Source organism: Aplidium turbinatum, chromosome 2 (assembly GCF_918807975.1).
Source record: "Aplidium turbinatum chromosome 2, kaAplTurb1.1, whole genome shotgun sequence".
Lineage (NCBI taxonomy): Eukaryota > Metazoa > Chordata > Ascidiacea > Aplousobranchia > Polyclinidae > Aplidium > Aplidium turbinatum.
Genome location: NC_137473.1, coordinates 24,381,483 through 24,405,260, shown reverse-complemented (window position 1 = coordinate 24,405,260; position 23,778 = coordinate 24,381,483). Strand labels below are relative to the sequence as shown.

Here is a 23,778-nt window from a genome sequence, read left to right as displayed (position 1 = left end):
CGATAATTAAAAAAAAAATTGAAAAAATCCCCCGTTAAGGGATCGGACTCACCAAATCGGACTCACCGAAACGGGCCATTCCGTAGTCAAAGATGGGCAAGATCACCAGGTTTGGTTTACTTGATAATAGTTTTGTGTACGGTACTTGAGAAAATGCAGTTCTTGATCAATGAGATTGTATAGAAAACACCTTTTACTTGGAAGCATCCTGCTTGAAAGTAGTTGATATTGCTAACTTTTGCTTTTAACTACTCGAACGCTGACCAAACAATTGTAATATATAAATAAGTTAGTGCTTGTTACTATCTTGAAATAATAGTTGATAAACCGAACCTCACACTCAGGTAAGGGTTATTTTGATCAACCGAACCTCACTTTGATAATGATTATGAGCGGCCACACTGAAATGATCTATTCACTTTCAACTAACATTTCTAGACAAAATTGCAAAGAAAAGTCACACTTATTTTGTGATGGCCCATAAAAATTCAATGATTAATTTAAGGAGACAATTTTAAAATGTTTGCGGAAACTCTGATTAGCGACCTTGGCGTTCTATTTTTTCTCTCGATCTTTTCAGGGGACAAAATAGGTTGCATCCAGGGCTGCAATTTTTTCTTTCTTGTCAAACGACCAAAAATTCTGCGTTTGTCGAATAGTGGTATGACGTCACAAAAGTCAGATTATAAGCGTTTGGCCACGAATTACTGCGTGATAGAGAATTGATAGGCGCATTTTATTAAGCATGCTTTTCCTTACCACTATTAAATTAAACATGTTCAAAACTGAGAATGCTTTGCGATGTTAGGCTACTAAACGCTATTAGCCGGAAGTTTACCTGAATGATAAGTTCCAAAGTGACGTGGCAATGCTTCTCTCGATAGCTCCTTCGAACAGATCCCGCACTTCACTCGCTGTTTGCTGAACCTTAACCGCTTCTCGGTAAGACCGACCGAAGCTTTTGCCATCCGTACTGACTAACTGAAAACTATCCTATCTGTAGTTGGGCAAAGCTATGCTGTTCTTACAACTTGCCTATTACCTTGCCTTGTCCAGTGACTACTAACTAGTGCCTACTTGCCTCCCAGTGACTACCTACTATTCTTCTAGAAGCGAACTCTTATTAGCGACCTTTCTTATCTGTGTTTCTGATTCTGAACATCTGGTCCGAAACTAGGCTATTTTCTTGATGTAAAACACTTGCGTAATAAGTAAGCTTTATTGTGTTCTTTTATTGTGTGCTTCTGCGATTATTTTCTCCTGTATCAATCACCTGCTTTAAGTTATATAACGGAAAGGAAATCTTAAATTTGTTTTCGTCATCATGCACTGGCTACATAAATCCATCATTGTTAAATCTTTCAAAGGATGGCATCTTGCCTGGTGCGAGACAAATTTCATGCAGATGTCCAGACTTCCCAGCCAGCAAACTTGTTTATACATGTCATGCATTGTGATTCAACGTCTGCAGACGTTGAATCAATGTAAAAACGACGGGTCTTGCTAGCTGGGTTGTGTGCTTTTGTGAATGTGCAAAATCGCTCATTACGTAATCACAGAAACTCTTTTAGTGAAGTCGAGTTGCAACCATGTTTATCTGTCTGCTATTCTTTATTCACATTGCAAAACATTTCTGCAGTCTTGGAACAACAAGTGCATAAGTCAGACATAAATACAAACTTGCAAACACGTTGACAACTAAAAGTAGCCTACTTCGGTTATTTTATCTATAAAAGAAACCCGTTGTGTCGAATAGCACAAAACGTGTGTGGCGAAATGTTTGATGACAGGCGTTAGAACTTCGAACAAAGCATTTTTCCGCAGTGTTCAAAATGTTGTGGAAGAGAACTCCTTTCCATAAAAATAGCGGCTTTTTTCATCTGTATTTCTGAGCATCTGGTCGGAAACTAGGCTGTTTTCTACATGTGAAAAACTTTCATAGTAAGTATCCAACAGTCATTTTACCAGAGCAATATTGTTAATTGGCTCAAACGGCGAAATGCAAACTGGCATAGACGTTGACAACTCAACGTAGCCTAGGTTATTTCATCTATAAAAGAAACCCGTTGTGTCGAATAGCACGAAACGTGTGTTGCGAAATGTTTGATGCCAGGCGTTGGAACTTCGATCAAAGCATTCTCTCGCAGTGTTCAAAATGGCGGCGCTGACGCCTTGGGAGTTTCTCGCATGAAGCGTCGCTTTTAGACCTTGCTTTGAAGTACCTGGCGCAAGAAAGTTGAAGTCAGCACTTTTATGATTGCATCACGTGATGCCCACCCCACCCCCCCCCCCCGATTGTTCCTTGACCTGACGACGTTTAGTCCTCTCTCAGTTTTTTTCCTTTGTATTTTCCTTTTTTTTTCGTTTTCTTTTTTTTCAGTAAGGGACGGCGTTTGTCAAATGGTGATGGCGCGTGTCGAGTGACCTCGTCACCAAAAAAGGCAAAAATCGCAGCCCTGGTTGCATCCTTTTGATACGATTATTTGATTGATATGTTTAACCAATTTTCTCAAGAAAAGATATTTATTGTGATCAGGTGTTATTATTGGACGTGCGTGTGCTAACTCGGTTGCATTGGGCTACACAACTGTGTGGCTTAATCCTACAATTGTTTGCAAGTCTAATTAAACTAAGAGGAAGTTTGTTGGTGCTTTGTGCCTTTGTTACATAACACAGTGCGTTGCTAGCACTCGGTTACAGTACGATCAAAGTATTTTCCCACAAACTACTGCAATCCGACTCCTTTTATCTTTAACGACCTCTGGGGCATCACAAGATGAACTTTGGCCGATAGTGTCTTTGTTTCAAGGGTGGTATTTTTAATTCTGTCTTGTGATTATTTTCTTTGTTTGTTCTTTCACCTTAACAGATTCCAGCTGTGAAAAGATTAGATCTTTGTGGCACAATGTCTTGCGCATGACATTACAGTTGCTTGTTTTTCTTTTAATGACGCGCATCTGTCTGGTAACCTTATTATTTTCACTTTTGCATGTGGCAGACAGTTATGGAGACATTCTCTTTTCACTTACCTGTAAACATTTGTCACGTGACTTGTTGTCTTTGTCCATATTATGTTTGTAAGCAAAGACTCCCGTCTCCCGTGCTGGCAGGAGCATCGTTGCGCCTGCTTACTTGAAAGATTACGACCTATCTTATTTAAGTACCCAGTGGTTCTCAACGGGGGCGGTATGATTACTTCGGCTTAAGGGGGGGCGTTTTGATTATTAGGTGGCATTCTGGTTTACCGCCCAGCGTAACGCTTTCATCAAAGAGCTTCTATCTTCGTGGTAGCATTTCCTACCTCATACCTGGTAGAAAAGTTATTCAGCTGTGTTGTTCTGCTACCATGCTACATACCAAACTGCGAAACCCACTTGACATATCCATAAGAGGTGATCTTCGAATGTTTCTCATTGACTTTACACCAGATGTGAAGAAACTGGCACTTTCTCACCAAGTCCAAGGTTCACACTGACTACCAGTAGGCCTATATGTACTGTTTTCATGCTCGCAAATATATATTTGCTTTTATCAAATATAGTTACTAGTCTCTAAAACCCTTAGTCCTTACAGTCTGTTTCACCCTAAAAGGGAGATCATCAAAAGGTCCTTATTCTAATAGAAATAGAATTCTATTTGAATAAGGACCTTCTAATGATCCCCCTTTTAAGGCAAAACAGGCTGTAAGGGTTTGGTTTTAGCGACTGGTAACTAGCCTATATTTGATGTAATTCGCTCTGCTTGGCTTTTTGCATGGCATTGAGCACTTTTGTAGTATTAATACTATTTATTCTTTTATATTCACTTTTCGCAATTAATTGTTTTTGTTGGGGGGCGGTAACATTTTTCCAGTTCATGAAGGGGGCGTAGGGCCAAAAAAGGTTGAGAAACACTGAACTACACAGTCTCATCCTGGGCAAGATGTGAAACTGCATTCATCTATCCACTTATACTAATTGGGTAGGTCATTCATCCCATCTTGCATTATAGTCGTAATATCATCAGGGCAAGGTACGTAAAACTGCATTAATTCCTCCAGGCATTTAGACCTTCACTTAAGCATCTATAACCATGATTCCTGACTCAATTTTGTTAGCCTGACTTAGCAGTATTCAGTTTTACTCTGTATTGCTCAGAAGAATTCTTAATTTCTGAAGTAGGGATGGGAAAAATAGAACAATGAGCTATTCTAGAATGATTGACAGTTTTACCATTGACACATTTGATTTTTAATAATGATTTTTATGAGTTTACGAAAACAATGAACATCACAAAAATTGCTTATTGCAGTGTAACAAATTTAGGCTTTTTAAATTTTCACCAGTCTAGCGGGATCGCAACTTGGTGGCAGTTAAACCTTAAAAAACACCTCTCTGAAGAACCAAATGTGGCAGGTACACAAAAATATTTTAAAACTAACTGATACAAACAAGAAAATTGGTTTTTGTTTGCTTTCCACCAAACAAGGGCGTTTTCAACAGATGTAGTGGATGCTTTCAACAACGTGAGATAGGTATCTATTTCTGAAGGTGGGGAAGCCAAATTTGCTGATTCATCTTCACTACTGCATGTAGCATCTTCAATCCCACAGCTCAACAAGTCGTCCATGTCACTATACTGGCATAGTAAAAGCTAAGACAAAGCCAACTACCCGTACATACTTCCGCAAGACTGTGAGGACTATAAAGCGCTTGACAAGCAAGATCTCTTTAATGCGAACAATAAAACTCGTGCGTTTTTCCTACGCCGCATCGCACTAAATTGATAAACAATTCTACTTTCGCTGCAGCGAATTCGTTGCGACCAAACGGAGTAGTACGAAGTCGATCGTAAAAGCGGTTTCAATTATCCGATTTTATATGCATTTTGAAACCGGTTAGGCTTCACAATCGGTTATTCTATATACGGTATTCTCTTTTTCTCATCTCTATTCTGAAGTCCAGCTAAACATGTAGGATAACAGCGTATTGTACTGAGTTCTGGTGGTGGAATCGTTAGTTGTTCTGGTGTTTTCATTTGCTGTTGTTGTTTTATTCTGTCGTTCAGCGCTATTCAGTTAAAATAAGTCAATGAACGAATCAATAGTGAAGACCTCTGTCCCGGTCACTCCTCGCCATTCAATCATACCCAGGAGTGTCGGCGTCCTACTGACGGCTGTGTAATGTGTATGGCGGGCATGCTAATCAGCAGCAGCTGCTGCATTATCTTTGGAGTGTCGCCGTCCTACTAACTAATGGCTGTGTAGTGTGTATAGGCAAGCATGCTAATCAGCAGCGTTTGCTATGTTTTTTCAAGGAGTTCGGGTTATTTTTATGAACTGTGCCATTGTCTTGCGCCCCGTAATGTGTAGTCTTCACAGAGGTTCTTCAGGCACTGCTGTTGATTAACATAGGCCCTTTTCTGCTTTTTAAAAGGTTGTCTACACTCTACGTCTACAGCATTTTGTGCCAGCATGGCAGAGACTTTGGCTTCTTCCTGCCTAAATGCCTTAATACCCTTTCAGATGCAGGATTGCAGGCCTCGAAATTTGTTTTTGTTGACGGCAGACAAACGTGTCCGACTGTCTGGTCTGAGAAGTTATCTCCGCGGACAAATTAAGTCTCACGGCGGACACACTAGTTTTAACGTCGATCGTCATGCTTAATCACTTTATCTTAATCACTATAATTCTTCGCCATTTGAGAACTAAAGATAACTATGGTTTAGAAGTCTTTTTAAAATTTTTGTGAAGTCACTTTGAAAGGCTTTCATCAGACCAACGACGTGCGCTTGAAGTCAAGGCGCAGTGTAGCTGCTTAATCCGCCGCATGGCTGATTAACTTCCACCGAACGAGGTTCTTGCTTGGCTTCTTGCGTCACAATGCTCTGGACCCGAGTCGGAAAACTTCTACACTAATGCTACTATTTTCTGCTGTGCAAAGTTTCACTAGGCTTTTTCTAGATTTATTTTTGCATGTCATGTGAGCGATAAGTGAATTTTCTCTGGGCCTTTTTTTTACTGTAATACCAAAACTTAACAAATTTTGCTGCATCTTGCTGTAATAGCCTACTCGTATAATCTAATTTTGTAACCAACCTTGCCTTATCAGTATTACTTGGAGGTCAAAGCCAGACATTGTGACGTAAGACTTGAACTAAGTTGCGCGATTCTTGACAAAGAATTCACCTTTGTTACATTGATTCAATGTCATCAATCGTTGAAGCAACGTAAAAATCGAAAGTTTTTCTGCTTGAATGGAAGCTAAGGGATAGAGTATTCCCAATTCACATTTTCTAGAAGGCGCGGGAAATTACATTCTCGCAACAATTGTTCATGTTCGTGCAATGGAATGTCATGACGATTTGTATCACTAGTTCCTGTGTTATTTCTCGGCGGACAAGTATGACCGATCTAGATGGTAATTGCTGTGACGGCGGACTTGTTCGCTGTGAATTTCGAGGCCTGCAGATGCATCATCTAGATCAGTGGTTCCCAACCTTTTAACGTCAGGAAACTGGCAAAAATTTAAAAAAGTGTTTGGTGACCGGCAACAAAAGATCCTATAGCAAATAGAACAGATGTTTGTAACCTTTTGTTTCCCAAATTTGTTGTTACCCACCACAATGAAAGTTTATAACACAATCTTTCTATTTAGGACAAAACTTTTTAGTACAACACGGCAATCCAATCAGCTCAAACAACATAATATCAATCCATTTACAATTTACATAGGCTTGCAAAATCAATGTTAATGGGAATTTGCTGCTGTTACGCTGCCAGTAAGATGTGAGCCATCAAAGAAGTTTCTGAAATACGTAGCTCTGCTTCGGCATTTAGCCGATTTCTTTGCTTTGTTACAATTAAAGTTAGACATGAAAAAGATTTCTCACGTAAGTGGCTGGTTGAAACAATTCGGTCTGCTACTAATCAGAGAAGCCAATTCGGAGAAAACTTTTTTCAAGATTTTTTAAATTTTACCGCTGCATCTATTTATTCAAAGGAATTAGCTTATAGGCCTATTAGAGGTTAATCAAATAAAGTCACAGCAAAAAAGATTCAACCAAAGTCTCAGTGAATGGTTTGTGACGTGCATGCAAAGATCTGATTCCAAATTTCCCATCTAAAATTGTTATGCATGAATCTTTACCATGCTCAACACATCAGTGGCAAGTCTGGCAATCGCTTTCTTGAAATGTATATAATTAACATTACTAACCCGTAGGGTAGGTTAGTAAACTTGTTTTGATGTAAACAAATTAGTAAACAACTACTTTGCTTTGTCTGATGTATGAGATCGGTTCCCTTCAACATTGCTAGTTGAGATCAACCACTGTTGAGATCATCGATGTTAGGTTAATTGCCTAACCTATAAAATAATTGTTGCTAGATATCGCTATAGCCTATACCCGTAAGATATCAGCTAATTTACATCTATCTCACTGAAACAGTAACCTTCCCAAATGATCCCTACAAATCTCTAAATAAATGGTACGGTAGCCGTCGCTGCATTTTCAAAAAATCACCGAATCGTTTTTTTTATTTTTTTTTATAAAAGGCTGTCTCCAAATTGGCATTTGTCTGAATCGGCCTCTCTGAATCAGATTCTTCAAAATGGGCCATTCTAAAAATGGTAAACGACTTAAGGGCGCCATTCCTTGTCCGCAAGACACGAATGACAGAAGGCCTGAATGCTCCAATACGTGAATGACACAAGATTTGGTTATTTCTTACTAAAATTAATTGTTTTTTTGGATAAGATGCAACTGACCTACCGTACTGTGTTTGTTCGGAATGGCCTGTTTTGGAAAATCCGATTCGGAGACAGCCTTTTTCGGAGAAAGCCCTTTTCGGAGATATTTTGAAAATCCAACGACACCTTCTGCAAATCTAACTATGCCTTCTGTTTATTTAGAGAATTTTGTATTTTATTCCACAATATCGTTTCTTTTGCATTCCGACAAAGAAAAATAAATTGAATTAAAAAATAGCAAAAAATAAAAAGTGACTTAAATTTATTTTTGAAGTATTAAATTAAAATGTTTGCTCACATAAAATTGACATGTATCCTGCGTCGCCGTCTGTATGCAAACTTGGAATATATTCGAATCCTCAACTATTAGAAAATTCCAATCCCTAGTTTAACAAGTCCATGAATAATAATTGCTTCCAAGATATATCCAAAATTGTGACTATGATTTTTTCTTTGTATCTGAGTTTCAAAGTAGAATCACAACATAAATCAATTGGGCTTTCTTTTTCATGGAGCATGTGTTGACATCTTCGATGAATGGATTAATGATCCAAAAGTTTTTGTGGGGAGGATCATTTTGTCTGCAAAATAATGGTTAAAATTGTTAGTCAACTTTTTCAAATGTTGACCCACAATGCTCAGTAGGTCTTAACTTTTCTCCAATCGCAACTACATTTCACCAGCATGGTGGTGTATTTTTGCCAACTCCTAGCTTAATATATCTATTTCTAAAATTCGTCTTCATCCCATTCTGAATCTTTGTTTTTGCACCATTTTCTCCATAGTCTTCAAAAAACAAAAATTTTGCCCTCTCAAATTCCGGTTTTGGAAAATATTCATGAGAGGGTTTTCCTTTTACTCGTTCTTTTCTAACCTCAATTTTTCCAATTCCGAAGTTTTGTCCAAACCACCTTGATTTTTTCTCTAATTAGAAACAAAATTCCCTATATAGTAACACTGTAATTCAAAACTTTTTGAAAGCTAGATGCAGTTTATAACAAAGCAATTAAAATTGCACAAATTTAGGTCATCAATAAGGTTACTTTTAATATTACACAACTTTTTTTGTATTAGTGAAGATGAGATATGTCAGCTGTGGGTCGCCAGGTGTAAAATGAGTTTTACATTAAGTCGACAACTTTACAATGCTTATCATTCTATATTAAAATTGGCTTCGCAGAAAGTGAGATCTTTTGTGAACCACCAAAAATATAACGCAAACCGGCGGTTGGGTACCGGTACCACTGACCTAGATGACGTCGCCCACCAGGGCAGTACGTGTCACTGATATAGATTGCATCAAAGTAACATAACAAACTTGCAAAGCATCAGATGGAAAGTGACACTGGTCACCAAAGAGTCCATCTCACTACAGAACTGTCTGAAGTCCTCATTGTTATTGTATATGTGGGATAGACCAAGGTCTTGGATCTTCCTCCATGTACTTTGAGTGAGATGGTTAAAGGAACCCTAGATATGCATCTCTGGCACAAAAAATGACTTGACAGCTTGAATGGCAGCCTGCTCGAAATCCACAATAGTGGTTAAATGCCTGACTCAAGATCAAGCAGCGCTGGTTTGGCTCTTGGGGTGTGATTCTGCATTGTTACATGCAACAAGAGTCATAATGATGCACAATTTTTCATGAAAGTGACTCCACTTAACTGTGCCATTAATTTACTTCTTTGCGAACAAAATCTTTTCCAGAGTTATTTCAACTAAGCTATTATAACTGTATTATATGTACTTTTTTATGACCTCATTCATTTGATAATGTGAAATTGAGTCATGCCATTTATTAAAATATGTCTATATTGATCACATGTGCAGGTCACATGGGAGCCCTACTTTTTGCGACCCAATATGCCACAAGAAGGGGTAGAAAAACCAAGTAATTATGGACCAACATCACCATCGTAAGTAATTTTTGGAAAAGACTGTTTTTCTTGAAAAGCATCCACATGTGTCGAATGTATAAATTATTCCTGTGATCTCAATACACTTGATCAATATGTATTGACAAACGCGGAATGGCCCGTTTCGGTGAGTCCGATTCGGAGAGTCCGATTCGGAGATTGTTTGAATTTTTTTTTGAAAATTATCGGGTACCATAGCCTAATTATCATTGCCGCTTTTACATCGTTTTAACGTCGCTAAACGTTCAAATCGTGCAGAAAAAATAGAAATAAAATGTTTGAACAATTAAATGAAATTCGTCGGTACCGTAGCCTAATTATCATTGCCGCTGTTACATCGTTTTAAGGTCGCTAAACGTTGAAATCGTGCAGAAAAAAATAGTCGAAGCTTTAGATGAGTGGGGTTTAGACCTAACCATTGAGATCTTAAAACTAAAAAGCGAATTAAATTTATTTTTGAACTATTAATGTTTGCTCAGATAAAATTGACATGTATCCTGCGTTGCCTTCTGCATGCAAACTTAGAATATATTAGAATCCTCAACTATTACAAAATTCTAAATCCAACGACGCCTTCTGTTTATTTACAGTAGAGAATTTTGTATTTTATTCCACAATATCGAATCTTTTATAGTTGAAATTCTCGAAGCTTTAGATGAGTGGGGTTTAGACCTAACCACTGAGATCTTAAATCATATTTATGACACCGGAAAGACCCTAGTGATATGGTACGTTCCATATTCATAACTTTACCAAAGAAAACTGGAGCAACAGAATGCTCACTCCACAGAGCAATTAGCCTTGTGAATCACCTAACAAACATCTTACTCCGAATCATGATGATGAGATTGAGACCAAAACTACAATCGGAAATTTCAATAGCACAGTTTTTATTTGTTCCAGACAAAGGGACCACAAAAAGGAAATTTTACATTAAAAATAATAACAGAGAGATGTATGTCCGATTCTTCTGTTTATTTAGAGAAGTTTGTATTTTATTCCACAATCTAGTTTCTTTTGCATTCTTGCATTTTATCCAGTGTTTACCTTTGAGTGCCTTCCCAGACGGCAAAATCCGTCATTTTTACATTGATTCAACGTCTGCAGACGTTCGAATCAATGTAAAAATGACGAATTTTGTTGTCTGGGTTCGTTCAAAATATGTATTTTACATCAAAACAACAGTTTTCATGATTAACAATAGGGGTTAATGAGATAAAGACTCAGCGAAAACGTGTCAACTAAAAAAAGACAGTTGCCAAATTGCGTTTGCCATAAAAGATGAAGTTAAAACCTAAGTGGCAGTTTAGAGTAAACCTGGGTTTTGGTGTTACATGACCTGGAATTCCTTTGGTTAGTTCCTTCGTTAGACCCTCAGTTGATGTTACTTGATCTTTGATATATTGAGTGTAAGGTTGCAGTTTGGATAAGTTTTCTTTTTTGATACCTTTTTAGACGTGTATTGTTTTTGATATGATGGTCACAAATAAAAACAATTCAACTGAACTGACATGACGAATTTTCATTTAATTTTTCAAACATTTTATTTCTATTTTTTTTTCTGCCCGATTTGAACGTTTAGCGACGTTAAAACGATGTAAAAGCGGCAATGATAATTAGGCTACGGTTCCCAATAATTTTCAAAAAAAATTTCAAAAAATCGCTGAATAGGGAACTCTCCGAAAAAGGCTGTCTCCGAATAGGGAACTCTCCGAATCGGACTCACCGAATAGTAGCAGACCCGACAAACGGCTTGCATTGAACTTTTTAGAAGTACTACCAAAGTTTAATTTTGATTATCATGCATATCGAAAGCATCCATCCATCGAGACAGATAATAATCACGTTTTTCTTTGCACCCATTCACCATTGTGACTACATACTGTAGGGCGTAGGCTACACTGTGAATAGAATACATGCAACACAACAAGCGGATGAAAGCAACACAGGGATTGAGTCAGTTGCCCTGAAGTATTTTTGCATGTCATTAAGTGTTTTGAAACACAGCCACATGCTGTGAAGCGATGTCGAACTGATATCCTTTCGAGTGTCATGCAGGTTCTCTCGCCACTCAACCATACAAAACAACGATTTGGTTTTGCCTCTATTGTGATGCAACATTGCGTTTCGAATCACATAGGAGGTGTGACAAACAGTAATGAGACTGTTGTTATAAAAATTTTAACACAAATTTATTTCATAAATCACAAAACTGCTTTGATTTTAAAACCAATTTATTCATTAGTAGTATTACTTGTTTTGATCAGTTTCCGTGTCATGTCTTTCAACCCCCACTCTAAAAATCAAGTGCAATTAAGTAACAAAGGTCTGGTCTTTTGAGCTATCGCCAGAAGTAATGTTTGTAACTGTAAGTAACAGTTTGGAAACTCGAATCAGAATAGTCCAAGCAATAAACAGATATAAAATATATTAATACTGTTTTGCAATGTTTGTGCACTAGGATAGTTTGTTAGAGTTTTTGATAGAATAACTACACAATGAAAATGCATGCATGCTGCTTAAACGTATCAATCGTTTCATAGTATCAAAATCTGAAATCCCAAACCAAATCCTATCTAATGGTAAAACTGTCGGTTTAACGTATGCCTTTTAAAAGAATATATTGGATGAGTGTATCAGCATTTGCTTCTCGTTTGCATACTTCATTCGTTTAATCGTATCATTGTCTTTACAAAGACAATGAGTCACATGACAAAAGTTTGCAATAAGCGAAAGAAGAGTGTCCGTTTTTTCTTTCACATAACCGTCTGCCACGTACAAAACCGAAATGAAGAAAATAAGGTCACTAGACAGATGCATGCCAATAAAAAAAACAAGCGACTGTAAATCTGTGCATTGCATTGAAAATGCCCATTGGTTAAACTGGAGCGAGCTGGTTGAATTTATGTGGAGAGCTTTTTAAAGGTTGTGTGAGATATTTTATTTTGGTAGCACTGGCTAGAAGTAGCTCTCATACCACGTTACTCTTTCAGTTCTCAGCGCTTGATTAACATTGGAAAGTCTGTTGGAATAGACTTTAGTTACAAGTCTACCAGGTTTCCAAATACCCTGCTTGCACATTGCGCTTTGGAGCATGCATTGCAAGAAGATCCATCTGGTCACAAACAAAACCAGGTCAGTTATTTCACTGAGTCTCCCAATCTCGTACCGGTATTTAAAATTTTTATTCAGTTTTTATTTTGACACGTTTGTTATTTTCAGCTTGATAGGATATTGTATATTTGAAAATATCTTTCGCTAATGATTGTTATTGCACCGTGGTTCAACGCAAAGATAATATGCACAATTGAGGGTGCTCGAAAATAGAGTTGCCAGATCAAAATATCTAAAAATAGCCAATTTGTTGTTCGCACAAGTGTTGGTTAATTCTTTTTATTTTCATCTGCACATTGAAACACTAAGTAAGCAGTTATATAACTTTATTACGGCAGAACACCAAACAATATAAATTTTTGGGTTGAGATATACGTCTGCTTAACTTATACTTGCTTCCTTTTTGTCTGCTTAACTTATTTGATAAATGCTAGTTTGTCATAAATTGATTGATTGAATCTTTATCCTCGGACTGGGAAAGCTTCTTGCAGAGCTTAATCCTGGCAGTTTCGCATACTTGTAGACGTAGAGGCTTGGAATCACTGACGCATGCCCGGTCACCGAGATTGACAGAGTGAAGTTTCCGATTGTTGTTTTATTAATTTAGACCACGCTATGTCAGATTCATCATTTTCAGTTCTTTACTTTAACAGTGTTTTCCAAATGTCTCTTCTAAAATCTGTTCATAAAATTTTGTCTGAGAAGCAACATTACATGACCAACATGTTAGTTCTGCAGAGATTGAATCAATGTAAGCAAGTGATTTTCTGGCTGAGAAATATTGCACTTGGTGGTTTTTGAGTTGTGTTGCCAGCTGGGTTGTAGTGGGTTTTTAAAATAACAGGTTTTTTAAAAATTCCAAGGGCATGGCTAGATTTACAAATCTAGTGTGGTCAGATGAGGAATTCTGTTTCAATTTGAGAAAACTTCAACGTTGTTCAAGAAATAGACTTATGTCAACACCTGTGACAGAACAAAGCAAGCTTTTTCTCAAGAAATTACCCGTCAACAACACTTCAACAATCGGAAAACTTCACTCTGCTAATCTCGGTAACCGGCCCTGTGTCAAGAGCCTATACAAGTATGCAAAACTACCAATAACCAATCAACGCTTTGTCAGTCCGAGGATAAAGATTCAAACCAACCAACTAAATCACTGCCTAGGAGCATGTTTTTACATGAATGCATATTGCATAAACAATAGTGAAACAAATTTTGCAGACAAATTTTTTCTGCAATTTTTCGTGATGAAACCCAATTTTGCCCATAAAACTGGGGATTTTTACCAAAAAGCCCGTTTTGCTCGTAAAAACTCGGTCGGGCTGGGCTTTATTAAAAAAAAAAAACTTGGGTTTTTTACAACCCTGGTTGTCATGCTCTATGCAATTTCAGAGAAAATATACCGTTGAAAATTTTCTACTTTGTGTGTTTGAAACTTGTTAACACCAACATCTGTTAATTTCTATTGCTTTCATATATTTTCTCAAAATCTGGAATCACTTTAAAATTTTCAAACAAAAATTGACTTAAAACTGGCAACTCTAATATGGATCCTTCCCTGAGCGAAGCTGTAAAGAACTAATTTGGTTTTGCCATTAAAAACGAGAGTGTGAAAAGAAGTTTCTCAGAGAAAAATCCGCTTTTTGGAGAATTTGTTGCTTAAATTTTCTTTTACTGTGTCTTCCATGCCACAATGGATTTTAGTGAGTTGGATGGAAATGAAAGTGTAATGCACCTTAAACTGATGCACATGTGTGCTCACTATAGTGATAAACTCTTATGGTAGGGCACAATAGGACTGATAAAACGATTAAATATTTTCATTTTCTCTTTAGAAATTATAATGATTAAAACGTGGCATTTCTAGTATCATAGTGTTTCTTAAGAAACGTCTGTTTTCATTTCTCTGATTTGTCCTATTTTCTGTACAATGATGGATCCATGAAGTGGACTTGGTGACTTGCCCTTCCCCTCCCAAAAGATGCTTGTATTTTTATCCATTTTTGCAAAATTTTCTCTCTCGCCCATTCCCATTTCTTAATATTAGCTTCATTAGGCAACCGTGTTTTCAGCAGTGAGTTTAAGTTAAGGGGTAGGAATTTTATGTGCTCTTTAAAAACTTCGAAAATAATACAATTTCTCAAAGTCAATACATTGCTAACTCAACTAGTACATTATTAAATTAACCCACTTCAATGCTCAAAGTAGATGTGAGGTTCACACACAAATTCTACTGAAAAACTACACTATAATTATAATATACAGTACAAGACAGAAAATTAATTTTAAAAAATAAAGTATTGAAATCTTTTCGTGGTCATGAATAAAATGAAAATCAAGTTCAATTTGAAGAAAATCTTGAGGCTAACTCCAACTTTTACAGAAATCTGTTTGTAATTGGATAAATTTGGGTAAATACAAAGTGTGAGTTTTGAACAATAGATTATTCTCCCAATTTTTTTTCTATATTTTTTATTTGCTATGCCTCTGCTGCTTGATTAGTAATAAATTGTTTTACCATTTGCGAATGAAACAATCTTTCATTTTGTTTCAGCTTCAAGAGCTGATGTTTAAAAGTTATTTCACTGATGGGGAATATCCTGACTTGGATCGAGTGTCGTCACTAGCAGGCACTGTTGGGCAAAATGAAGCTACTGTGAGGTCTTACGTTAGTGACCAGAACAACCAAGAAAAAGTGAAGGCGAAAGCAGCTAAATGGGCCAGCGCAGGAACGTCAGGTTCGTATTGCAATAGAAACAAGATGATATATGACAATTGCTTGGTCTGTGCTGTTGTGCACAATGCTTCCTAAAGATTATTATCATTGGTCACACTCACAGCGACTGATTGTGTATGTGATGTCTCTTATTTTTCTCAATTGTTGTTTCCAGTTTCATCCTTGTGGGAATGTTAGCTTTGCCATACTAATAAAAGACAAGAGCAAGAAGTTGACTGTGATAAATTTATTAACATATTTTTTGACGGTCTCTTCCGAGAAAATGGAGAATGGATAAAGTGTTTTCCATCCCATACCGTGGTCTCAAGCACGTTTTAGGCTACCGTTTGCGTTTTGTTGCTTTTACCATACCTTTTTCTAGACCTTTCCTGTGTTGACATATATCGTTTTTGTAATGGTCCGAAATAAAAACTACTGAACTTCAACTTTCGGGATGAGCTTATGAGCAACGCTCTTCAGGGGTTAGGCTACTTTACATTCGGCGACCCCCATTTAATGGAATAAATAGGGTCATATGCCCCGATTTTTCAAAAAACCTTAGGGGGCGAGAAAAGTGATGACATCATAACCACAATGCTATTTTACTCAATTAAAATAGTCTTTGATTAAGCTTATTGTCTTGTTTATATTGATACCTTGGTCGCAAACCGAATTTATTAGAACCGCTGCTTGAAACGATTAGTTTTGCGCATTCAGTACGCCTAGTTGTAAAAATTTGGACATTGTTAGCTCATAATTGGAACAGTTGGAAAACAAGCCGATTCATATCCTTTTCTTGCGAGTGAATAACAACGATCAAGAAAGTGAAGTTATCGAAATAAAACGCAAAAAATCGAACAGATCGAGAGTGGAAACCCGCAATCAGTTTTTTAACCTCGTTTCGCTCGTTTTGCTAATTACTTACCTTCAAAGCGTTAACAACGGCGAAGTGTTTTCTCTTCTGTTTTTGATCGAAAGTAGGCCTATCTTTTATCGAATACCATATATACTCGAGTATAGGTCGAAATGTTCGCAAGTGATTTTCACCTCAAAAGGCAGGTTCAACTTATACACGGGACAAGCTGTTGCCTCCAGCTTGGCAGTTTTCAAAGAACGCATTTTTGCTGCGGCGAAATCATTTCCGACGTAGATTAAAGGGGACCTGAAATGAAAAATGAAAATTTTTTTGGTGATTTTTTAGTGTTTAAGTATTATATTTTTCGAAAATTTTTTTTGATATGCCTTTTTGTTTGGGAGATATAACCAAATGAAAATCGGCCACTTGATGGCGCTATGTGTCGTGTGACGTCATCGGCGGGCAACCAAGTAAACAGCTTCATGCATTTGCTTTAGAAACGTCGCATAGGTCATTGTATATTGAGTAATAGAAGATCAGCATAAACAAGATGTCTGAAACAAGTCAAGGATTTCTCTTTGAACCAAAAAGACGGCGGCTTGATAGCGAAGAACATCATTCTGATTCGTGCTCTGACAACACCAGTTCGGACAGCAGTCGGGTGGAAAATTTGCATTGAAAAAAATGCAGGAAAATAATTTGCTTGAACCAAGTGGTTTATATCAACTAAAAGTAGCCTATGTATTCAGAGTTGCCTAATATGCCTACCCTGCCAATGTTTTACTGTCCTATACTGACCTGTTTCAAAGTCTTGTTGTTTTCTCGCTTTGCTATTCGATCCAAACGCCCGATCGTACTCACAGACCTGTATCTAGGTCGATCGAGTTTTGTGGGTACTGTATTGACAGTGGCTTTCACAATAGGGTGGAGTGAAAAAATTTGTTTTTTCCAAATCAAAAAACATGGGGTCTGTATACAGGCCAAATGACCCAAAACGGCTTTTAAAAGCATTTTTTGGGAGTAGCTGTCAATATTGGCAGCGCTACCGCCATCTGGTGGCCACGAGCGAGCAAAAATTCTCAAATATGCCATAACTTTTGATACACACATGCTAGAAAGTTGGATTTGGTGTCTATAGATGCATAATACACATGTTTATATCTACTCTAAGAGACATGTTTTCTCTGAAACACTTGTAAATTAAGTTATTAGCAAAAAATGATTTTGACGAATTTTACTGATCATTTGTAAGTGGAATTTACTATGTACTGTAGTGTAAGGCCCTGGTATGCTGGTATAATGTTGCATGTGTAGGAAATGTAATATATATACATGTTGACTAGTGTTGAGTTTTATATAATGAATTACAACTTTTTCAATTCAACATTCTTTTTGTAATCAGTGTCAAATTATATTTAATCATAAACCCAACAGCCTACTATTCAATTGGCAATTAATGGCATTTTAAATTTCAATCAAATTCAAATTATTTAAATCAATGACATTTTAGATTCTCACAATATAGTTTACTAATTTACTGTGATAGCAATATTCTTAACATTAGCTTACCAAGTTACCAAAAGCAATTTACTATTAATTACCTATTTAATTTACATCAATTTTGTTGTTCATGTTCGTATTATCATTCATAATCAAATCAAATTCTTCATTACTTTTGTCAACAGGAAAATTGTTGTTTCGTGTCATATCTTTTCATTAGTTTTCTTGATTCAGTTTTTGACCTTGAATCATTTTATCACGTCTACCAAAACCCCAAACAGATGCACTTGCTTCAGTAACAACTTGAATATGACTTTCCACGGCTTGGTTATAACAAGGATGATTCATACGAAAGGGTGTTCTCCTAACGTCATCAATGTCGCTATTAGATAAGCTTCTTAGAATGGGTGGTTCTGTCAGCTCCAACACATTCATGTTTACTGGTTTGTAGTAACATTTTGCACTAACGTTTAACTTGGGAATCATGAACTTCCTGACAGTAGCTGTAGAAGCAGGTGTGTCTGATTGTTCATTCTCCTCACTATCTGATTGCTCCAATGCCCCACCATCAAAGTTGTCTGAATCAAAGATTACGGCTGATGTTGTATTACCATGCAAAGCATGTATTTTATTGACGGCTATTCTTTTGGTATCTTCATCTCCAAGCATACCAATTAATTTATTTTCAGCGTTCGCAAAGAAAGCATTTCGTTGCAGAGTTTTCAGAGCAATCTTCTGTACTTTTGAGTTTGGAAAGGTCATTATTCTTCTAATCATGTTGTAGAAATTCTTGGCAATTGTCAGATATCGAATGTTTGTGTTTAATTACAAACCAAGAGGGGAAATAAACCTTTATGCAAAATTCTACAATAATGACAAGGTTTTGAGATGGCGTTGATACAGAAACATAAAACCTTAAGATCCTACACGCCAAAGTTAGCCATCTTGAGTGACACAGCCCACCGACTTCTAATAATGCAAGATCTGCATCCACATCGCCAAGAAGTGCCGCCCAACATATTCTGTACGAATAATACTGATCAGAACTGAGATCATCCACAATAGCATTTGGTAATTCTGGAAAATTAACACTAGAGATTGCTATGGGTTGGGACTATATTCCAGTCTGAAACATAACCAGATAAGTATTTCCCAATATTTCCAGAAAAGGAATCAGGCCCCTTGGTTGTGCCATCAATTTCCATAAAAACATGAGGCAAAGGAAGCTCATTGCAATGGAGCAAACAAATGGTCTACCTATTAATTGTTCCAAGCAGTCAATTGCCCTTCGATGGGCTCCCGACTCTCGTCATGGATGCTGTGCCATCGCTACCTATCACACAAAGATGATCCAAGAAAACAGTTCCTTCCAATTCATCATGAAGCACTTTTGCAATACTGATGCCCTTTCTATCTTCAGGAATTACGTGAGACAAGTAGAACTCACCAGGTTCCCCTACTATTACATAATGCTCTTCAAGCACAGAATTGCAATAATATTTGCCGTTAATTTGGGTAACACTTTGAGTTGAATCGTTCCTTCCATCTACATATATTTCATTGACTTTTGAATACAACTCATCATCGTTCTTACTCATTTCTTCTCTGTATTTAGCTCGTTTTCTTCGCAACTTGCAACGGTCCATAACAGGGCTACTCAACTGGCGGACCGCGGTCCGAATCCGGACCTTCTGGGTGTGGAAGGTGGAATTCGGGCTTCTGGAAGAATAACCTCATTGACACATTTTAGGGCCTCTTTAAACAGATTTCCATTAGGGAAAAGCAATTTTTTGTGATTACCCAAGGGTCTTCGGGCTTCGCCCCCAAACCCCCAACACTTTGCCGTCTTCTCTGATGAGCGATCCACACAGCTACACTACAAAGAAACACAATACATTTTTTCCTTTTTTATTTCTTTGTTTGTGTCAGACAAAAATCCAAGTCGTGTTACATACTACCTCAAAAGTGTTTCGGTGCTCGTAGGCTACTGGTTGTTTAATTTTCGTGGTTGCATGTGAAATATTTACCGGACCGCAAAAATATTCAACTTGTCAAAATGGACCTTTGCTAACATTAGTTGAGTAGCCGTGGTCTATAACAAACGTGGTTTCTTCATTTGTTATAATATCATGGTCGTTCAGAGTGACGGTTGCTATTACAGAGGCAGCTAAAATAAAAGTTATACTTTTTCATTAAATTTTAATGCAAAAAATCAGTTTTTTGCAAATAACTTAATTCATAAGAATTTTAAAGAAAACATGTCTCTTAGAGCAGATATAAACATATGTATTCTGCATCTATAGACACCAAAACCAACCCTTTAGCATGTGTGTATCAAAAGTTATGGTGTATTTGAGAATTTTTGCTCAGTCGTGGCCACCAGGTGGCGGTAGCGCTGCCAATATTAACAGCTACCCCCAAAAAATGTTTTTAAAAGCCGTTTTGGGTCATTTGGCCTGTATACAGACCCCATGTTTTTTGATTTGGAAAAAAAAAATTTTTTCACTCCACCCTATTTCACATATCTTGAAAAATCAAAGACAGAAGAAACAGCTTCAGGGATGAGCAGGTGTCTGGACTTGATGCCTTGTAGCTCTGCTTGTAGATCACGTTGGTAATCGCTGGCCAGAAAATGATTGCTGCACACACGGCAGTGCTTGTTTACAGGTGGGTTTTTGAGTTTCATCCGTCCCCGGTTTCATCGCTGAGATCCATTTCTTCAGCTTGTCGTCTTTATTCAGAGGTAAGGATACCTCTTTGACGATTCCCCGGTTAGTACAACCGGGAGCCATACAAGAAGTCACCATTTTATAGACGTAAAAACTCCCTTAGCACAAAATTGTTCGCTGTTTCGGTAGCCTACGCGATTTGTTCCTTGTGTTTGCACGCAAAACAGAAGACCTTGGATGCCGCTTTGCCAGCCAACGACGTCATCAAAAATTTTGACCAATCAGAATCATTCAATTCAAAAAAGTTTTTTTTAGGTTTTTTAATTAATGGTAATGCAAAAAATAAAAAAATTGCTAAAAAACGTTTTATTTCAGAAAGATCTACAAATACAAAAGCCATGTATTTTCGTTGCAGTGCACCTTTAAGGATTGTAAAATGGCGTCGGTAGAAGTAAAAGTTTTGAATGCGTTTATTTGCAGTAATTCAAACTTAATTTTCAAATTTAATGATTTCTTGTCAATTCTAAACTTCATGCACTTGTAGAGCAATATGCAAAGCTCACGAGATAAAATAGCAGTAAGAGCTGTTATAAGAGATCATTTTTTTTCTCTTTGCGTGTAAAATATAGGCCTAGTCGTTCTTATTTCGTAACATTCCATGATCGTTGAAGTCGATGTCAAACCTTAGCGGCCGCATAAAACAATGATGCCAGGTTGGCTTGGTGATAATAGCGGTAAGAGACGTCGTTAATGGTAATTAGCCAACAATTATTATCAAATAAAATTTAAAACACGCTGACATTTCTTGTTTAAAGTGACCGAAACTTTCTTTTCTGAAAGTAGACTTGTAGCCTAATAATGGTCGAAGTCTATTGTATTGTGGTCAACCTAAAGTGCAGAATTTGTATCGGCCAGGGCACAACAGCCAGTTTCACAGCGGCCTTGTTTGCATTTAGACATATTTGGGAAATTTCAATAAAGTTGCACAATTTGTAGTTTACTGCTATTGCGCTAAGCGATAGTAGGCTGTATATGAACGCTTATTTCTTAATCTCGCGTATTTTTTGCTTGACGCTTTCTGCATTGTATATACGATTTTCGTGCAATAGCATTTCATACTTCTTTTAAGAAGAATTTTTCGTCAGAATAGAACAAAGGTTTCTTTAAATACGTTTCAACACAACAATGACGTTGTCTATGTTGGCGAGCTGTCCCAACAGACGGTTGTCCCCCTTGCGTTTACCACTGCAAGATCAATTTGTAGGATCGAACGTCAGCACCAATTTCTTCATTTATTTTTCAGGTGTTCCAACCTTTGTCATTAATGGCCATGTGACGTTTTCAGGAGCTCAGGACCCCAAAAATTTCCTTCACATTTTTGACAAAATTGCAGAAAAGTTCCCTTTGGCTAATGCATAATGTTACTCTAAAAAGTTCAGATTACTTTTAAAAACCAACCAATATTCAATTTGCACTTTCTTTGTAATTTACCACATAACTAGTTTTTACGTCAACAAACCATTGTTTGTATCCCATAAGCAAAATTTTTTCTGTATGTATGGATCAAAATCTTGTTTGGAATCTTCTATCGATTGTAGGCTTATGACTCGTGTGCTTTGATGTGGGAAGGCGAGGCAAAACGGACATGCTGACTTTGAAGTGCTCTATTAGAGCTAACAAGTTTTTTTTGGCTGTGTTGCAATGATATCGATATGTCCGTTTTGCCCCAAAGGTACTCAAAAAAGTCTAAAAATAATAGATGCAGTAAGCTCATTTTTTGAGCATGGTGATCCATTATCCACCAATGTTTAAAACTAAGAGAAGCTAAGATTTTTTAAACACCTGAATATCATCACATTAATTTAGACAAGTCAACAAAAAGCTGAACCTCTTTGCCGCCGGGTAGGCACTTTAACATGCAGATATCCAATCCAACCACGAACCAATCAGATGCTACGTTGTCTGTCCAATTGTGACCATTCCAGAATTCAGCCAGAGAATTGGTTATTACTTTGAACTTGTTTGGTAATTACGGAAGAAAAAATAGTCATAGCAGGGGTGGGAGTCAAACCCTTGTCAATGAAATGACTACCACCGCCCTAACCCTCTGCCCCAAGTCAACCGATGGCAAAGCGATGATTTAATTTAGCTAGAATTTGCGTTTTTCCTTTTTTCTTCCTAAACGCAACCTTGATGACGTCATGAACAGCGTAGCTTCTGATTGGTTATGGTTCATGGTTTATTAGAAATCTGCTTGTTAAAGTGTCTACCTTGGCGCCGAGTGTGCACACTGCACAAGGGTTTCCATTTTTTTGTGTGGAATACTCATTCAAGTATTATAATTTTTATCTGTAAACTTTTTTAAAAAACAAATGTTTGTTTTGCCCCGCTTTTCCCTACTTCCCGTGCTGCGGCGATCTTGCTCTGACCATATTATTTGTAACGCGTGGGTCTACATAGTTTTGCTGCATTAGCATGTGTAATTTTGTATGAAATTCAAATCGTTTTATTCTCGGAGATTTCAGAATTGCAGTTTCATGAAAACATACGATTTCCTTCGCTGCTACAGCAACAAGCCTTTATGATAAAAGCATAGGAAACAAAGCTATGCTTTCTGATACCTGCTTGTTGCTTTGGTGATTGTTGGAAATTCTTGTTAAATAAAATTTTATTGAAATCGAATCAAGTTTTTGCAGTGATGTTTGCTATAGGTGTTTAACGCTGCAGTTGAACCGGTTTATACTCTATTAAAATCTAGTTTACCCTGATGTTTCGGGATAAAGACCATTGTCGGCAGCAGTGGCCGAGTGGTTAGCGCGTTGGGCTCGCAGTCGAGAGCCTGCATGTTCGACTCCAGCCACCCGCACTTGCTGTTGTTTCTCTGTCAAGAAACTTTACGACAATTGCCTCTATCCAGTGATCGATTTCGAGTAGGGGAGACTCGGGTAAGTTGGCCCAGCAAAATGTAAAATTGAGTTTGTGAGCTAATAACAAAACATATGTTAAAACGAATGCCATTGAAGAGTAGAGAATTTATCACTCTAGAAGTGGACATATTCTTGCATCAAACCAACATTCTTAGGTATGTAATTTTTCAAGTTTTCCGAAAAAAATAAAATGGGCCATCTTGTCCGCCTGTGCAGGTAATTTAGCCCACCATGGAAGGTAAGTTGGCCACCTGGCCAACGTGTCAATCTCTTGGTATAATAAACAGTGGAAAAGCTCTCTTTCTCCTCATTTTTTCTTTCTAATTATTGCTTGGTTTTATACAGGCATC

General features: G+C 37.3%; 1 protein-coding gene across 1 annotated transcript in view; it reads left to right on the top strand.

Moving 5' to 3' along the window:
* LOC145765155 (uncharacterized protein YwbO-like) overlaps nucleotides 1-23,183 on the top strand; it is a 31,265-nt gene extending 8,082 nt beyond the window's left edge. Inside the window, exons 2-5 of the mRNA XM_082576930.1 lie at nucleotides 9,561-9,646; nucleotides 12,640-12,781; nucleotides 15,315-15,498; nucleotides 21,805-23,183. Coding sequence (XP_082433056.1) covers nucleotides 9,561-9,646; nucleotides 12,640-12,781; nucleotides 15,315-15,498; nucleotides 21,805-21,920 — 528 coding nt within the window. The 3' untranslated portion in view covers nucleotides 21,921-23,183. The remainder of the gene's footprint in view (nucleotides 1-9,560; nucleotides 9,647-12,639; nucleotides 12,782-15,314; nucleotides 15,499-21,804) is intronic.
* The last annotated feature ends 595 nt before the right edge of the window (nucleotides 23,184-23,778 follow it).